This window comes from Salmo salar, chromosome 05 (genome assembly GCF_965601325.2).
Source record: "Salmo salar chromosome 05, fSalSal1, whole genome shotgun sequence".
Taxonomy (NCBI): Eukaryota; Metazoa; Chordata; class Actinopteri; order Salmoniformes; family Salmonidae; genus Salmo; species Salmo salar.
Window position 1 is genome coordinate 52,138,064 of NC_138295.1, and position 16,741 is coordinate 52,154,804.

Below are 16,741 nucleotides of genomic sequence, written 5' to 3' on the forward strand. Positions count from 1 at the left end.
TCACCCCGTCCTTTTCCACCATTCATTTCACATGAACCATTACAGATCCATCATCACGGCTGCTAAAACTCAGCCCTGAGATGGTGGTGCTCTGAAGAGGTTTTTCCTATGGGCTTTCAAACCGTGTTTGCTATGTCCTCTTAATGAGAATCACGTGTCCTTGTCAGTGATAGTTTAATGAAGTTGTTTTTCATTATTTCTTTGTAGCTGTTGCTTTATTACCTTGGTTTACTTTCTGTTTACATAAAAACTTGACTTCACACTTGTGTTACGCTCAAGATCTAGAGACAGACCTAGTTGAAAAATGGCAGAGAAAAGATTTGCACATGTTTGTTTAAGAAAGTGACTTGCTGGTGAGTAGCAGCACAGTCTGGGCTGTGGGGAGAGTGTGAATATGGGGCTGCACAGGAACACTCTCTTCCCCTCTGACTCTTTCCAGCTCCCAGAGATTTCATCACCGCCTGGAGAAATGTCATGACTCGTAGTCCACGTGGCGCATGCAGCGGAGGGGAGAGAAGACTGGAAGCAGGGGAGAAGGGAGAGGAGGGAGGGCAGCTCAGGTTCCCCCCCCCCCATTTTCACGCTCCCTCTCTCAAGTGCTGACAGTCACACGGCGAGACTTCGCTGTACCCAATTCAAACACTCGTCCAAGTTGTCTCTCTCCCTCCATGCTGTCTTCATTATCCCCTTTCTCCTCCTCTTTCTCCAGTGCCTCATAGTCATACGGTATGCATATATCAACATGTGAATTGTTAATGTATTGGGTTTCCCTAGTTCCAAATGGCACTTCTTTATACAAGCGACAAAGTGGCTATATTCCTCAAAGTGTGTATTTAAGTGTATTCCCCAATGTTATGTAATCAAGGGCAACGTTTCAAGTCCTGGCCCATGTCTAGACCAGCAAAGTCCAAATTCCAAATAAAAGAACAACTTGTTACCAAGATGTCTAGGCATTACGTTTTAGCCCAGGTACAGGGTATTATATTTGGGCAGAGTGAGGTGTAGATGGTTTCAGTCTACCCCTGATATAAAGGCTGGCAACCAGTGTTTTGCCTCATAAATCTGGCGGCTTCTGGTCCTCACCTCAAACCAGTGAAAATGCAGTCATTTAGTCCAATTCTTTCCAGTTGCTGTTCAATGGTAATTAGTGGTTGCCCAATATACCAAGGCTGTGAGTAAGGGAAGCCCCTCGGAGGGCTAAAACACAGTTTCATGGGAGCCTAACTGCTCCTCGGGGAACAGACGAACAGCCATGACTGCCTCTTGTAGAGCAGTACATGGTCGTGTTCAGTAGGGACAAAACGAAAAAAGAAAAACGCTCTCGAAATGAAATGAAACAGGGAGGTACTATCAGAACTTGTCCAATAAGAAATGCTCATTTTCATATCTGTTGCGAAACGTTTCACTACGGTGTTCGTCAATGAACACAATCCGGGAGTCTGCGTGGAAGAACAAAAGGCATCTTTCATGTTTTAAACAAGAGGCGGCACCAGATTTAAAACACAATAAATGACAGTCTTCGCAGCGAACGTACATTTACTGTAGCTGTTGCCGAAGATATTACACAGCCAGCATAGATGTCAAGGTGAAACGGCACATGTTCAACCAGCGGCACATATGCTAAGGTTCTTCATGTCATTCTAGATATACTCTATCCATATGTAGTTCTTACTATAACACTGTGTGATGGGTCTAATATTCTACAGGTGTTGTCTAACACTGTGTGCCCTGTGCGTGTCTACGTGTTTCCTATGGTTTCTTGTCTCAATGTATACCTGAATGAAATTCCCCGAAAGGGTCACGTCCCAGGTCGCTACCACTCAATGCAAATATAATTCCATGTAATTCCACTTTGGCAATCATTCAATTCCATCATAATATCGGTTTCTTTGGAAAAACCCATCTCATCGTGACGTGGTGGTCTTTGGTGTAAAGGAAGGTAGAAGATCAGGTTTGGATTTTTCCTGAGCATGCCTTTGGAAACCATGTTGTAGACGTTGGACATAACTGTGGTGAGAGGAGGGGAGCCTGGTGAATCATCAGGGGGGGAACTGGGAGGGTAGTTGGGGTAGAGCAGAGGACCCTCCATCCCGTTAATGGGCGCTGTGGTCTGCAGCCAGTAAGTAAAGTGGAAAAGTGGCCGCGGGGGTCAGGACGTGGGACATCATCATGAGAAGGGGCTGCGCTGTAGCGATCTCCAAAAACAAATTATGGAATTTTTGATCGAGGAGCCAGAAAGCAAACCGGTGGGGGTGAGAGGATACTGACAGCAAAGTGCAGTCAGTGTACCCCATAATCTGGAGGTTACCATGAGTGTGCGGCTGCGGCAGCGGGCTGCAGCTCGGGGCCTCCCCAGATTTACATCTTCATCCTGCAAGAGGGGCTGGTGGAGAGCGGTATGGTGGAGGAGACGGAGCTAAGAGCTGAGCATGATGTCACTGTTACAAAGGGACGTTTCCTAAACAAAGGGGAGCCTGTGTGTTTGGCAGCCGGGATTAGAAAAACACCTCCGTTCATTAAGTAGGAGCAACAGGAGGACTTCCGTGATAGCAAATTGAGCGGTCATGAAGACAGCAACAGTGGCGCTGTAAAGGTAGCAAACACTGTTTTGAGTAACTGTTTTTCAGTCAGGTGTTTGTCAGTCAGTGCTCTTGGGGTCATAGCGTGTACTGCAACGCTTCATTAACTGATAGGTTAGAGACACAGTGTCTCATCATGTTTTTCAACATGTTATTTTTAAACTGTTGTGCACAGCAATGGGATATGTCACAATCACTCACAGATGTTGTGCCTGTCCAACCCTGAGCCAAAACCCCAGTGCTGGTGTTTGTGCAGGTTTAGCCAGCATTGGGAATGTCGGTGTGGGAGAGAGGTTTGAGGAATGAGTGGCTCACGAGGAGCAACATCGGCAGTGATGCGGAGGCCCACTGGGCCAGGATGGTGGTGGGGGAGGAGACATCGGATGGGCTCTGGGACTAGTCTCACCTCACCCTACCCCTCCTCCTCTCCCTCCACCAAACCCCATGGCCACCCGGGCCCTAATCAGCAGGAAGCAGAGTCTCTCTGGGGGTAACACAGCCGAGACCCAGCTGCCTGCCTGCCTGGTGACTCCCTGTGCCCTCCCTCTCTCCCTCTTTCCTCTGAGCCACTCCCTACGCCTCCCTCTGCCCTCCCTACACCCTTCCACCGCCTCACTCTCTCCGTCTGCCCTCATCACATCTCTCTCTGCATGTGCTCTCTCTCCCTCCATCTCCCTCTCTCCCTGTACTCCCTGTTCTCCCTCCCTCCCTCCCACATCACTAAACACTCACCCATTCTCCATGATTGCACCACCCACCAATTGCCTGCCACTCATTTCTCATAACAGCAGGGCACCCCAGGGACTACAACATGCCCTATCACCCCTATCCAGCCTCCCTGGGGACTGCACAGGATGAGTGGAGAGAGAGAGAGAGAGAGAGAGAGAGAGAGAGAAAGAAAGAAAGAAAGAAAGAAAGAAAGAAAGAAAGAAAGAAAGAAAGAAAGAAAGAAAGAAAGAAAGAAAGAAAGAAAGAAAGAAAGAAAGAAAGAAAGAACTATGTGCCCCCACATCCTACACACAGGGAAGAGATATGATGAAGTCCTGTCTTCATTTTGCTAACGTTGTGTGTGTGTGTGTGTATCAAGTATTTACCTGATCTTCTGCATGAATCGTTCTCTGCCAACAAACTTCCAGTCAGTCCAATACAGCTAGAGAAGGAGGCGAGGAGATAGGTTCTGAGGAATCAAAAACGGGCCTCGAAAAAAAAAGGGCCTCGATGCTTGATGCTCTCAATAGACATTCGTCAGGGTTTATGCAGGCTTTAGTGTGTTGGGAGTTTCTTTTCAATTCACTTCACTAAAGTATCTGTGTAGTAAGACAGTAACTCATCAATACCATCACCCACTTTGGAAAAGTTTCCCACACGTACACACACAGGACGCTAATTCCCTACTCCTGACTCACTCCTTAGACCCCAGCCTGACATACAGCCTGTCACAAAGTGGTATAAACTAAACTAAATCAAGTTCAGTTTCACCTGCCAAAACACTGAACGTTGGTCAAAGTCTCTCAGTGCAACAGAGTACAATGTCAACAGTGCACTTTTATGTCGTTATACAAAGGGTTTTAATGAAGGGGTGTAATTACTTTAATTTAGAGAGAGAAACTGAAACTTGACAGGCTATGTCTACAACACCTTGTTGGGCGCAACAGCTGTTGTCAGACTTGAAACTCAGCATGTTAAGTTGTGTTGAAAAGATCTATTTGGAAAACGGGCTGCAGTGCTAACAACACATGTTGAGTGTTTTGGAGAGAAGTAGGAACCATCAAGCTGGACCAAGAGAAGAGGGTTTGCTCAGCCCTTCTAATAGGCAATGTGCTACGCTATACTGTATTTGCTATGAATTTATATATAAGCTATGTGTTGTTATATTTATTCACAGTACATATATAATGACACACACACATAAATAATGACCCCCCCCCCCATACACACACTACTGTCTTAGCAGCTTACCAGGGTCCCCACCTTGAGTAAATCAGCGTGACGGCCTTAGAGAGAAAGGAGCTCTGTGTTGGACCGCTGTGGTGAGAGTGACGTGAGCTCTAGAAGCATTGCCAAGCACAATAACGAGAGGTGATGGTCCTGCTCCATGCTAATTGTGTCAATATGTGCAACTGCTAGCCACAGTGACCTCTTACTGAAGTAGGTTGACTCCTGGCTTCAAGGGACATTAATAATAGAGAACACACGTACGCATGTATGCACGCACAGGTGCACACACACACACACACACACACACACACACACACACACACACACACACACACACACACACACACACACACACACACACACACACACACACACACACACACATTATTGAGAAAGGTACCTGTACGACTGGATGACCTCCGGATGGAGCTTTGACTGCCCCGCGGCTGCCCTCTGTCTCGTAGTGGGCACGGTGGTGGGACTTGGGCTGCACCTCGATCTGCAGACTGTACGGGCCAGAGCAAGATGGCAGCTGCCAATCCAGGGCGGGCAGGGAGCTATGAGGAAGAGAGATCGTGCTTGGTATTGTGTGGAACATACAGATAGTATTTATAATATAATAATATAAATACGAATCTACAGAATAGCTTGGTCCCAGCTGTATGAGCCGTAGCCAACTCTTCTGTAGACATCATGCAATACATGGACACATATGCATGGCATGACAATGAACGAAACCAGAAAGGAGTTGGATAAAATACAAACAGACAGGACCACCAGGCTACCTACAAGCACGCACGCATGCACAATGACGGATCCATTTCACTTAAATCCAGATCTCTGTTTCCCTTGTTAAATAATGTCCTGATCCTTTCCATTTCATCATTGGCTCTAATCTAATCAATGGAAGTCCTAGCCTGACGTATGTAATTCCTAAAGCCTGGGCAATAACGGCTCTTTTGATGAAAACTAAATGAAACTAAATGAAAGAAGCATGTGGTCTGGTTAGTCTGCTGTGTGGTTTTTATATTGCTGTGACAGGTGTCGATAAGTGGACTCTTAGAAAAAAAGGGTTCCAAAAGGGTTCTTCGGCTGTCCCCATAAGGAGAACCCTTTTTGGTTCCAGGTAAAACCCTTTTTGGTTCCAGGTAGAACCATTTTGGGTTCCATGTTCCAACAAAGGGTTCTCCTATGGGGACAGCCAAAGACCCCTTTCAGGTTTTAGATTGCTCATTTTTTCCTATGTGTGTGGAGGGGGCATAGTCATTTCAGCAGCACAATGATACAGCATGCCTAAAGGCTTAACATAGATAACCTAAGTGCATTGGCGGTATCAATAATAGAAGTAGAGCTATCATCAAAAATCATTGAATCCCACTCAGTCTTTTATTTTTAAATAAACAACTCACCAAGTAACCAGACAACTGTCTGACAACCCGAAAGACCATGGTATCTCAGAAAGTGTCACAGCTGGCCACTCATAATATCATTGTTCAGATGCCGCCAGGGAATTAGCCTATCTTCCCATGTGAAGACTGCAGAGATATTGAACCAAAACAAACATTTGCGAGACAATATTTCACTGCGCCGGATGCCTGTGAAGCATAAAACCCCTGACCTAAAGGCTGGCCATGAAAAGCAATCTCTGGCATCCTCTTGGAACTTTCAGAGTGTTTGTTGACCCAAAACTAACTGATTTCCCTCCTCTCAGGCTTTATCTGTTCTGGCCGAACATTACATCATGTTTAGTGGCCAAAGAGGAGAGGGGGCACACGACAGCACAGGGAAGCCGGTTGTGTGATTACCCCACCAACTGTTTCCTTGAGCAAGCTTGTCACCATCACTTCCTGTCTCTACATTATCTTAATCAAACATTTGATTTCCAACAGGAAAGTGTGCCAGGGCAGGAAAGAGAAAACGGAGAAAGGGTCGCCGTGAACTGAAAAGGTTGCCTTGTTAAGAAGGGAGTCTGTCTGTGTGTATGTCTATCCGTGTGTATTGTTTGTGCGGGGGTTTCTATGGTAACAGGGCACATGTGCTCCACTACTCCTCCCTGAGAAATATGATTTATGAAATGTTTTGTATCTTCAAAGAGAAGCCCTCTTGGAAGCGATACCGCGACTACGTTTCGACTGCTGCCTTTCTCTGCGGTCTATGAAGACAAAAACAATTTGGCACTTGCAATAAATAAACAGGTCTATATTTGGAAAAAGACAAGACAAAACCTGGGATGGCAAAATAGCGGTGCAAGTGGAGGAACTGTTTTTCGTGTGGGAAAAAGGAGTAGACGGGTTGGATGTTAGTCCATAAATCTTTCGAAATAAGTAAACACCTCCATGAGCTTCATTGTCTTTTTCATGGCCTAATAACACTTAACAATGCTGCCTTATGTTCTAAGTGAATTCCCTGGCACCGTCAAAATTACTTTGTTTTAAACTGTTGATAATAAATTATTATAGCAATATTTTATTTCCACCTACCTGAGGTAGGGCTTTGGCTTGGACCAGGAGTAGGGGTGCTGGGGCACGTCTAGGAAGCCCCCACAGTAGCTCTCCTTCTTGAAAGGCAGGCGGGAGATGTAGTCCTCCTGGGTGAGCTCACTCCCAGGGCCCATCTCCTCTCCTCCTGGCTCCGTCTTCAGGCTCATGGTGGGGCTGTGGTCTAGGTTGGTCTTGCGGGCCTTGACGGGGACGCCCTCGCCCATGTCGACCAGTCCGTCGGTGGTGAGGGCGTTGATGGCCGCCACAATGGCAGAGTTGGTGTACTGGTTGGTGTTGGCCAGCCAGCTGTCGTCTGTGACACTGACCCTGGGCGAGCCGCGCGGGGAAGGCGTGGACGACTGGTTGGGCGAGTAGGTTGGCTGTCTGTAGGTGGTGCCGTTGAAGCTGTATTTTCTCTTCCCCACGCCAACACCGCCACCTCCTCCGCTGCAAGCCGGGGAGTTGGGCCTGGAGCTTCCACAGGGCCCCTGTCCCACCCAGCCCTCTTCGGCTTGGGCCCCGATCTGGGGGGAGGTGGATGGCGAGTGGCGGGGGGAGGTCGAGGGGGGGCCGAGAGGAGCGTGTGGGCAGGAGAGGAGAGAGGACGAGCCTTTCGGAGAGACACAAGGAGACTGCCATGGCGAGTTCTGGGATGAGTTGTCATAGTTGTAAAAGCCAGACTCGTAGGACGACGCATCCGAGTTGCAGCTACGTGATGACACGCTGCTGGCCGGGCTGAGGCAACTGGGGTCGCGGTAGCCATCGGCGTTTGGCAGCGTCAGGGTCACAATGGAGTTGACCCCCCTCTTGTGGTGGACGATGTGGTCCATACTGCTGCTCTCCTCCACCTCCTCCTCAGGGTACTGGTGGTAGGCTGTGATCTCGATGCGAGGACTCTCCAGGGCCGGGGCACCGTTAGGCCTCAGGCCGTGGGACATGTAGTAGCCCTGGGCTGGGTTGTGGTTGTTGTGATCGTGGAGACCGTAGCCTGTCTGGTGGCAGGAGGACACGGAGATAATGGGGCTGGACTGCAGTGTGTGGTACTGGGTGGCCAGACAGGGATTTCCCATGCCCAGTGGCAGGGACAGGCTGACGTTTGGAGTGTAGCTATATGCATCTGGAAAATACAAACACACAAGGGCACTGTAAATATAGGCCACCATAGACACATATTTTTTTACAAATTTCATGCTTTGTAAAATGCACCTTTTCTCACTTCTGAATCCAAGACATCACAAACAGTATTTTTCATTAAGTTTTGGTAACAATTTACTTTAGGTCACCTATGTATTCATAACGCCTTTATAAAAGCTATATTACAGGTTATAAAACATAGCAGGCTAGCAGATACCCATAGACGTCCAGTCATTGTGCTAATGCTTGTTAGCATTAGCTCTCAAAACTACCTCTAACTTCCTTCATACTGGACACAGAGACATAAACATGGTATCCAGGAGTTCATCTGACTTTGGGGGAGTAGATAATAGGCTGCATTGCCAAAATCCCCAAATGATCCCTTAAACCCTACGCCTATTGAACTGATCAAGGTCCAATGAAATGTGTGAGATATCAGCAGATTGTTAACAGTCCATCTGGAGCTGTGCAGAGATCCATGGTGTGCTCTCTAGACTATAGAACCTCCTCCAGCAAAGCAGTGATGGATACCTTATTTGATTGATCGCTTCACTCACTGAGTGAATTAGGGCTCGCCCATGTTGAACGCTAACAGCACTCTGCTTTGCTTTGAGCTCGTGATTAAGTCAGAGAGTTTACAGCTGTTGAGGCATCACACACATACAGAATACATGCTCAGACACAAATTGTTGGACACAGATTCACACAGACACACACAGACATGTATACTGCACACATAAACACAAAGACATACAGTACATACACACATTATCTGCCACACAGACACACACAAACACAGAAACATTTACTTGAACAATTCACACAATTGCGACAATATAATGATTTCTGTCTGATAAGGGTCATTTTATTTTACAATCTCAAATGAATACCAATCAAATGTTGTGCAGTGTACTAGAGTAGGGCAATCCCCTTCCAGCTTGTGTGCTATATTTGTTAACCACAACTCTACGCAAACAGCACATCACATGAAATGATGAACCTGTCATGCACCACAGAATACGTGGGTAGACTGTCTAAAATTAGGTCACGACGGACTATTTCCAGAAACAGTGGCAGGTTAAATTCTAATTGTATCTAGTAGTTCATAAAGTTTTTTTTTTTTGCTCAATGAAGCATTTAACAGTAGTATGAAACGTTACAGGCGCACAAACTTACATTAAAGCACACTATGGTGGAGAAAGCAAAGGAAGGGTATGCAAATGTAAAATGTTCTTAGCAAAAGGGCACTAACGAAGCTTGTAATAATATGGGAAGCAAACATAACTAAATGATTAGATTGTCTAATATCTGTAATCATAATAAATTACAAGCTCAAATGCCACTATGTAAATTATTCCGCTAAGCAAGATAGGACAACAAAATATTTATGGTCCTATACTTATTATGGTCTAAGTAGCCTATGTATTATTAATTACACACCAAAAACATGAAAAAACGCATGGGAATAAGTCAGCTCTGACAAACAGATGAAAATAATCACACTAGGCTCAACTGCATAATGTAAAACATACACACAGAGCAAAAGAAATCCCCCAAACCGTTTGAGCTACCACAAGTTCAGGAAGACACACCAACCCCTATCCAGAGATCCTTCACCACCCACCTCTGTCAGGCCTGTGGCCACACTCTCCCCCTTGGCTGTACTCAAACAAAAAGTTGAAGTCAAACTCTGGTTCTTCACGAAGGGAGCTCATCTTTGCCTCAGCTTAAGGGTGATGAGAACAGCCTCCAACACCTCAGCTCAAACTGTTGCCTGTCTATCTCTGTCGGTCTGATTTGTCTTCTCCTTTTCTCTTTAGGGATGCTGTTCTTTTCTGGTGCTCGTTCCTGACAGACCCTCCACTAGTGCCGAGGATGCAGATCTCTTTCTCACTCCACCTAATGTGACTTAGAGGAGGGGTGGTACACACCTACTGACTACAGGGCTGACTGCAAGTTGTTTTTCCCTCTTCTCTCTCTCTCTCTCTCTGTGTGTGTGTGTGTGTGTGTGTGTGTGTGTGTGTGTGTGTGTGTGTGTGTGTGTGTGTGTGTGTGTGTGTGTGTGTATGTGTGTGTGTGTGTGTGTGTGTGTGTGTGTGTGTGTGCGTGTGGTGTGTGTGTGTGTGTGTGTGTGTGTGTGTGTGTGTGTGTGTGTCGCACACTATGCCTCAGCACACTCTCTGTTTCTAACACATGAGCTACATCCACCCACACACATCGGGACTTTCACTCATTTGTGTTATCTCTGCCGATCTTGAGCTTTGCATTTCCAGGTTTTGTCTGCTGAACGCCTGAACTAACAAAGTGACAGATAGCAAATTGGGGGTGAGAGCTCTATGAAATGATGATATCTCAAATCCCAGGAAAATAATCACTGATGCTCTGTTTCGGAGACTTGCTTTTAGGATTTTTTTATGACGGTAAGTAATAACATCTGCAAATTCATGGCACTATTAATACTGTATACACGTTTGCAGTTTAAAGTGCCTCACATGGCATGCTTTTCTCTCTCATCACCATATTCCAAAATGTTTTCACTCTGGTTTTGTTATTACCATCCATAAATCCTTTCCCCCAGCACATGGGACAAAGTCAATCTGCATGTCTCTAAATACAATCTGGTTTTATTCACACCGATAGTGGGGTTCTGCTAGGCCCAGTCAGAGTGAACCTCTGGAAGAGCTAGGTGGTCACAGATAAAGTCATCTGTAGGCTCAGAAAATCAGAGGCTTCGTTGGCTTGCAGTCGGTTATCACGAGCACCTTTTTTTGTGGCTAAGTCACCTTAGAGAGAGGGGTTGCGTGTGTGTGGGCATGATGGTACAGGCTACCATACAGGGTCACAGGGAAAGGAGTCTGACTGTATGTCTGCAATACTGCAGTTGTCAGCAGACTGGTGAAGCAGAGTGGTTATGCATTTACCCCAGCCAAGCAAGCTACACACACACACACACACACACCAAGCGGGCATGCGACACACACACACACACACACACACACACACACACACACACACACACACACACACACACACACACACACACACACACACACACACACACACACACACACACACAAACGCACATGTGCCTGCTATTAATTATGAGTCTTACGAGGGACTGAAATGAATAAATAACACAGCCCTCACCCGTCCACGTCTCGAAACCTCAAAGACAAATGAAATCCTCAAACCACAAAAAGTCCATGACATCAGCACTGGAATACTTCCTGTAGCCTAGGCTACATCATGAATTAAGTGTCAAGGCAGACAGAGCACCTTCAGTGAGGTGGATGGTCCAAGTATGTGTGCATGCATGACGTAGATTTGTCAAGGTTGAAAAGCACAACCATGAAAACATACATAAATATTTTCAATCAACATGGTCAAATAAATACATCAAAATGTGGGCTGTGAATGATTGATTATTGACAATAAGGGCATTGTGAAGCCTGGGGAAAAAACATACAAATGAGTGTATCCTACCAAAAACATCGTTCCTTGCACTCAAATGTCGCCAACACATTGCTATAAAAGTGTCACTCACGCACTTCGGGCTCTGGTTATCATATGGATGCCCCTTACCGCGTCAGGTATAGCGCGACACGCACAGCATCAATTGCGCGCTTAGGAGACTCCTGTATTGAAAACACCGACACCTATTGGTAGCTGAAGAAACCTTCCCAGACGGTTGCAACTATTGTAGTGTATAACGTCATAATAATAAGCATGATTTCATTGATAGCAACTCACGATTTAAGAATCATTAAAGTAAACATGACACAAGCACTCCAGTCAGATAATAACATTTGAACATTGCCACGTCAAATTAACGGAAAATATAGGCTAGACAGTGAAGCCGGTTACCTTCTTCTGCAGACTTCATCTCGGTAGCGAGTGACTTGAGAAACTGCAATCCTCGTTCCTTTCCCAAAGCCGCTGGGAGGACTGGTCCAAAGTTGAATTTGGAGCTGAGTCTCAAACAGCTGATATCCTGCATTCAACTTGCGATTGGTCTACTTTTGTGGTTGTGACGGTTGACAATAATATCACAGGTAGTATCATATGAGTACTGCGAGAGAAAAAAAACCATTTCAGGCTGTAGAAATGTGCATTAATCAAAACAAAAATAAACGCATTATTTGTCAATAAAAAAGTAAACTCGAATGCTGATTTGAGATTAATTCAAACACTTTCATCTACGTGACAGCACTCCAAGAGAAACTGACATGGAAAAGAGAGCAGAGTATGCGAAAGGGTTATCTTCACAGCACTTCTCACACACTCGGGGTTGGTCTGATGGTTAGATGAGTTTTTCTGTCGTTTTGTTATGCTTTAGCCTTATTAAGATTTCCAGAGACTCCCGGTAGCTGTGACACAGGGCTTGTCAGAAGGGGCTGGCTCCATCCCTTTTAAAGCTGGAAAACACCTCCTGTTCAGCGCGCCGCCCCTCTAGGAATGACGTTATCGCTGCCTACAAGCTCCTTTCTGGAGGACTGACGATGCTTGAGCGAGTTCGCCAAGAGATTCCATTGTTGTATACGTGGGAGGGAGTCGGGAGGTGTTTTGAAAACCCTCGACTATTTATTTGGGTCTTTCATTGCTCACCTTTCAGGTCTTTTTGGGCAGTTTTGAATACAGATAGCCTAGTTCAGGAGTATTCAACCGGTGGTCCGAGGCCCCCTAGAGGTCCGCCGATGCACTGCAAGGGGTCCGCAAAAATACAAAAACAAAAGAAAATGGAACAAATATTTTGTATTTATTTCAATGTTGTTATGACTATCGCTAGCAGCAACATAATAAATACATGTTTTATTAGATACCTACAGTAGAAAATAGGATAATATCTTCTTTCTAACTTTCTATTTCTCAACTACTAATATTGAGGAAATAGGCTTGGTCGCTGGCTGCTGTTAAGCTTTCTTGACTTGGACATACATTTTTGCCAACACACTAACCTTTGTTTAACCAGCTAAACAGCTGCTCTTAGCGAAAATGCGTTTGGCGTGGCCTTTCTAGCTAATTGGCTATGTTAGTTTACACTTCCTCTTCCAATAAAAACAGAACATCTTCTGCCAACTTGCTACCCATGGCCCGGCTAGCTGTCTGAATCGCCGTGACCGCAACCGACCTCACTACTCACTGGACCCTTTTGACCACTTGGCTAAGCATGCCTCTCCTTAATGTCAATATGCCTTGTCCATTGCTGTTCTGGTTAGTGTTTATTTGCTTATTTCACTGTAGAGCCTCTAGCCCTGCTCATTATACCTTATCCAACCTCTCAGTTCCACCACCCACACATGCGATGACATCACCTGGTTTCAATGATGTTTCTAGAGACAATATCTCTCTCATCATCACTCAATGCCTAGGTTTACCTCCACTGTATTCACATCCTACCATACCTTTGTCTGTACATTATACCTTGAAGCTATTTTATCGCCCCCAGAAACCTGCTCCTTTTACTCTCTGTTCCAGATGTCCTAGACGACCAATTCTTATAGCTTTTACCCATACTCTTATCCTACTCCTCCTCTGTTCCTCTGACGATGTTGAGGTGAATCCAGGCCCTGCAGTGCCTAGCTCCACTCCTATTCCCCAGGCGCTCTCTTTTGATGACTTCTGTAACCGTAATAGCCTTGGTTTCATGCATGTTAACATTAGAAGCCTCCTCCCTAAGTTTGTTTTATTCACTGCTTTAGCACACTCTGCCAACCCGGATGTCCTAGCCGTGTCTGAATCCTGGCTTAGGAAGACCACCAAAAACTCTGAAATCTCCATCCCTAACTACAACATTTTCAGACAAGATAGAACTGCCAAAGGGGGCGGTGTTGCAATCTACTGCAGAGATAGCCTGCAGAGTTCTGTCCTACTATCCAGGTCTGTACCCAAACAATTTGAACTTCTACTTTTAAAAATCCACCTCTCTAAAAACAAGTATTTTACCGTTGCCGCCTGCTATAGATCACCCTCTGCCCCCAGCTGTGCTCTTGACACCATTTGTGAACTGATTGCCCCCCATCTATCTTCAGAGCTCGTGCTGCTAGGTGTCCTAAACTGGGACATGCTTAACACCCCAGCCATCCTACAATCTAAGCTTGATGCCCTCAATCTCACACAAATGATCAATGAACCTACCAGCTACCACCCCAAAGCCGTAAACACGGGCACCCTCATAGATATCAATCTAACCAACTTGCCCTCTAAATACACCTTTGCTGTTTTCAACCAAGATCTCAGCGATCACTGCTTCATTGCCTGCATCCGTAATGGGTCAGCGGTCAAACGACCTCCACTCATCAATGTCAAACGCTCCCTAAAACATTCAGCGAGCAGGCCTTTCTAATCGACCTGGCCCAGGTATCCTTGAAGGATATTGACCTCATCCCTTCAGTAGAGGATGCCTGTTTATTTTCTTTAAATGCCTTCCTCACCATCTTAAATAAGCATGCCCCATTCAAGAAATGTAGAACCAGGAACAGATATAGCCCTTGGTTCTCTCCAGACCTGACTGCCCTTAACCAACACAAAAACATCATGTGGCGTTCTGCATTAGCATCGAACAGCCCCCGTGATATGCAACTTTTCAGGGAAGTTAGAAACCAATATACACAGGCAGTTAGAAAAGCCAAGGCTAGCTTTTTCAAGCAGAAATGTACTTCCTGCAACACAAACTCAAAAAAGTTGTGGGACACTGTAAAGTCCTTGGAGAATAAGAGCACCTCCTCCCAGCTGCCCACTGCACTGAGGATAGGAAACTCTGTCACCACCGACAAATCCACTATAATTGAGAATTTCAATAAGCATTTTTCTACGACTGGCCATGCTTTCCACCTGGCTACCCCTACCCCGGTCAACAGCCCTGCACTCCCCACAGCAACTCGCCCAAGCCTTCCCCATTTCTCCTTCTCTCAAATCCAGTCAGCTGATGTTCTGAAAGAGCTGCAAAATCTGGACCCCTACAAATCAGCCAGGCTAGAAAATCTGGACCCTTTCTTTCTAAAAATATCTGCAGAAATTGTTGCAACCCCTATTACTAGCCTGTTCAACCTCTCTTTCGTATTGTCTGAGATTCCCAAAGATTGGAAAGCAGCTGCGGTCATCCTCCTCTTCAAAGGGGGGGGACACTCTTGACTCAAACTGCTACAGACCTATATCTATCCTACCCTGCCTTTCTAAAGTCTTTGAAAGCCAAGTCAACAAACAGATTACCGACCATTTCGAATCCCACCGCACCTTCTCCGCTATGCAATCTCAGGTCCTAAACGATATCTTAACCGCCATCGATAAGAAACAATACTGTGCAGCCGTATTCATCGACCTGGCCAAGGCTTTTGACTCTGTCAATCACCACATCCTTAGTCGGCAGACTCAATAGCCTTGGTTTCTCAAATGATTGCCTCGCCTAGTTCACCAACTACTTCTCTGATAGAGTTCAGTGTGTCAAATCGGAGGGCCTGTTGTCCGGGCCTCTGGAAGTCTCTATGGGGGTGCCACAGGGTTCAATTCTTGGGCCGACTCTTTTCTCTGTATACATCAATGATGTTGCTCTTTCTGCTGGTGTGTCTCTGATCCACCTCTATGCAGACGACACCATTCTGTATACTTCTGGCCCTTCTTGGACACTGTGTTAACTACCATCCAGACGAGCTTCAATGCCATACAACTCTCCTTCCGTGGCCTCCAACTGCTCTTAAATACAAGTAAAACTAAATGCATGCTCTTCAACCGATTGCTGCCTGCACCTGCCCGCCCGTCCAGCATCACTACTCTGGACGGTTCTGACTTAGAATATGTCGACAACTACAAATACCTAGGTGTCTGGCTAGACTGTAAACTCTCCTTCCAGACTCACATCAAACATCTCCAATCCAAAGTTAAATCTAGAATTGGCTTCCTATTTTGCAACAAAGCATCTTTCACTCATGCTGCCAAACATACCCTCGTAAAACTGACCATCCTACCGATCCTCGACTTCGGTGATGTCATTTTCAAAATAGCCTCCAATACCCTACTCAATAAATTGGATGCAGTCTATCACAGTGCCATCCGTTTTGTCACCAAAGCCCCATATACTACCCACCATTGCAACCTGTACGCTCTCATTGGCTGGCCTTCGCTTCATACTCGTCGCCAAACCCACTGGCTCCAGGTCATCTACAAGACCCTACTAGGTAAAGTTCCTCCTTATCTCAGCTCGCTGGTCACCATAGCAGCACCCACCCGTAGCACACGCTCCAGCAGGTATATCTCTCTGGTCACCCCCAAAGCCAATTCCTCCTTCGGCCGACTCTCATTCCAGTTCTCTGCTGCCAATGACTGGAACGAACTACAAAAATCTCTAAAACTGGAAACACTTATCTCCCTCACTAGCTTTAAGCACCAGCTGTCAGAGCAGCTCACAGATTACTGCACCTGTACATAGCCCATCTATAATTTAGCCCAAACAACTACCTCTTCCCCTACTGTATTTATTTTGCTCCTTTGCACCCCATTATTTCTATTTCTACTTTGCACTTTCTTCCACTGCAAATCTACTATTCCAGTGTTTTACTTGCTATATTGTATTTACTTCGCCACCATGGCCTTTTTTGCCTTTACCTCCCTTATCTC

At 45.9% G+C, this 16,741-nt stretch overlaps 1 protein-coding gene across 1 annotated transcript in view; it reads right to left on the bottom strand.

Annotated features, from left to right (window-relative positions):
- The window catches only part of LOC106605067 (nuclear factor of activated T-cells, cytoplasmic 1), a 62,278-nt gene extending 49,698 nt beyond the window's left edge, over nt 1-12,580 (bottom strand). The window contains exons 1-3 of the mRNA XM_045718333.2: nt 11,996-12,580; nt 6,998-8,114; nt 4,918-5,074 (exon numbers count right to left, since the gene is read on the bottom strand). Of these exons, the coding sequence (XP_045574289.1) occupies nt 4,918-5,074; nt 6,998-8,114; nt 11,996-12,128 (1,407 nt within the window). The 5' untranslated portion in view covers nt 12,129-12,580. The remainder of the gene's footprint in view (nt 1-4,917; nt 5,075-6,997; nt 8,115-11,995) is intronic.
- Nucleotides 12,581-16,741: the final 4,161 nt, after the last annotated feature.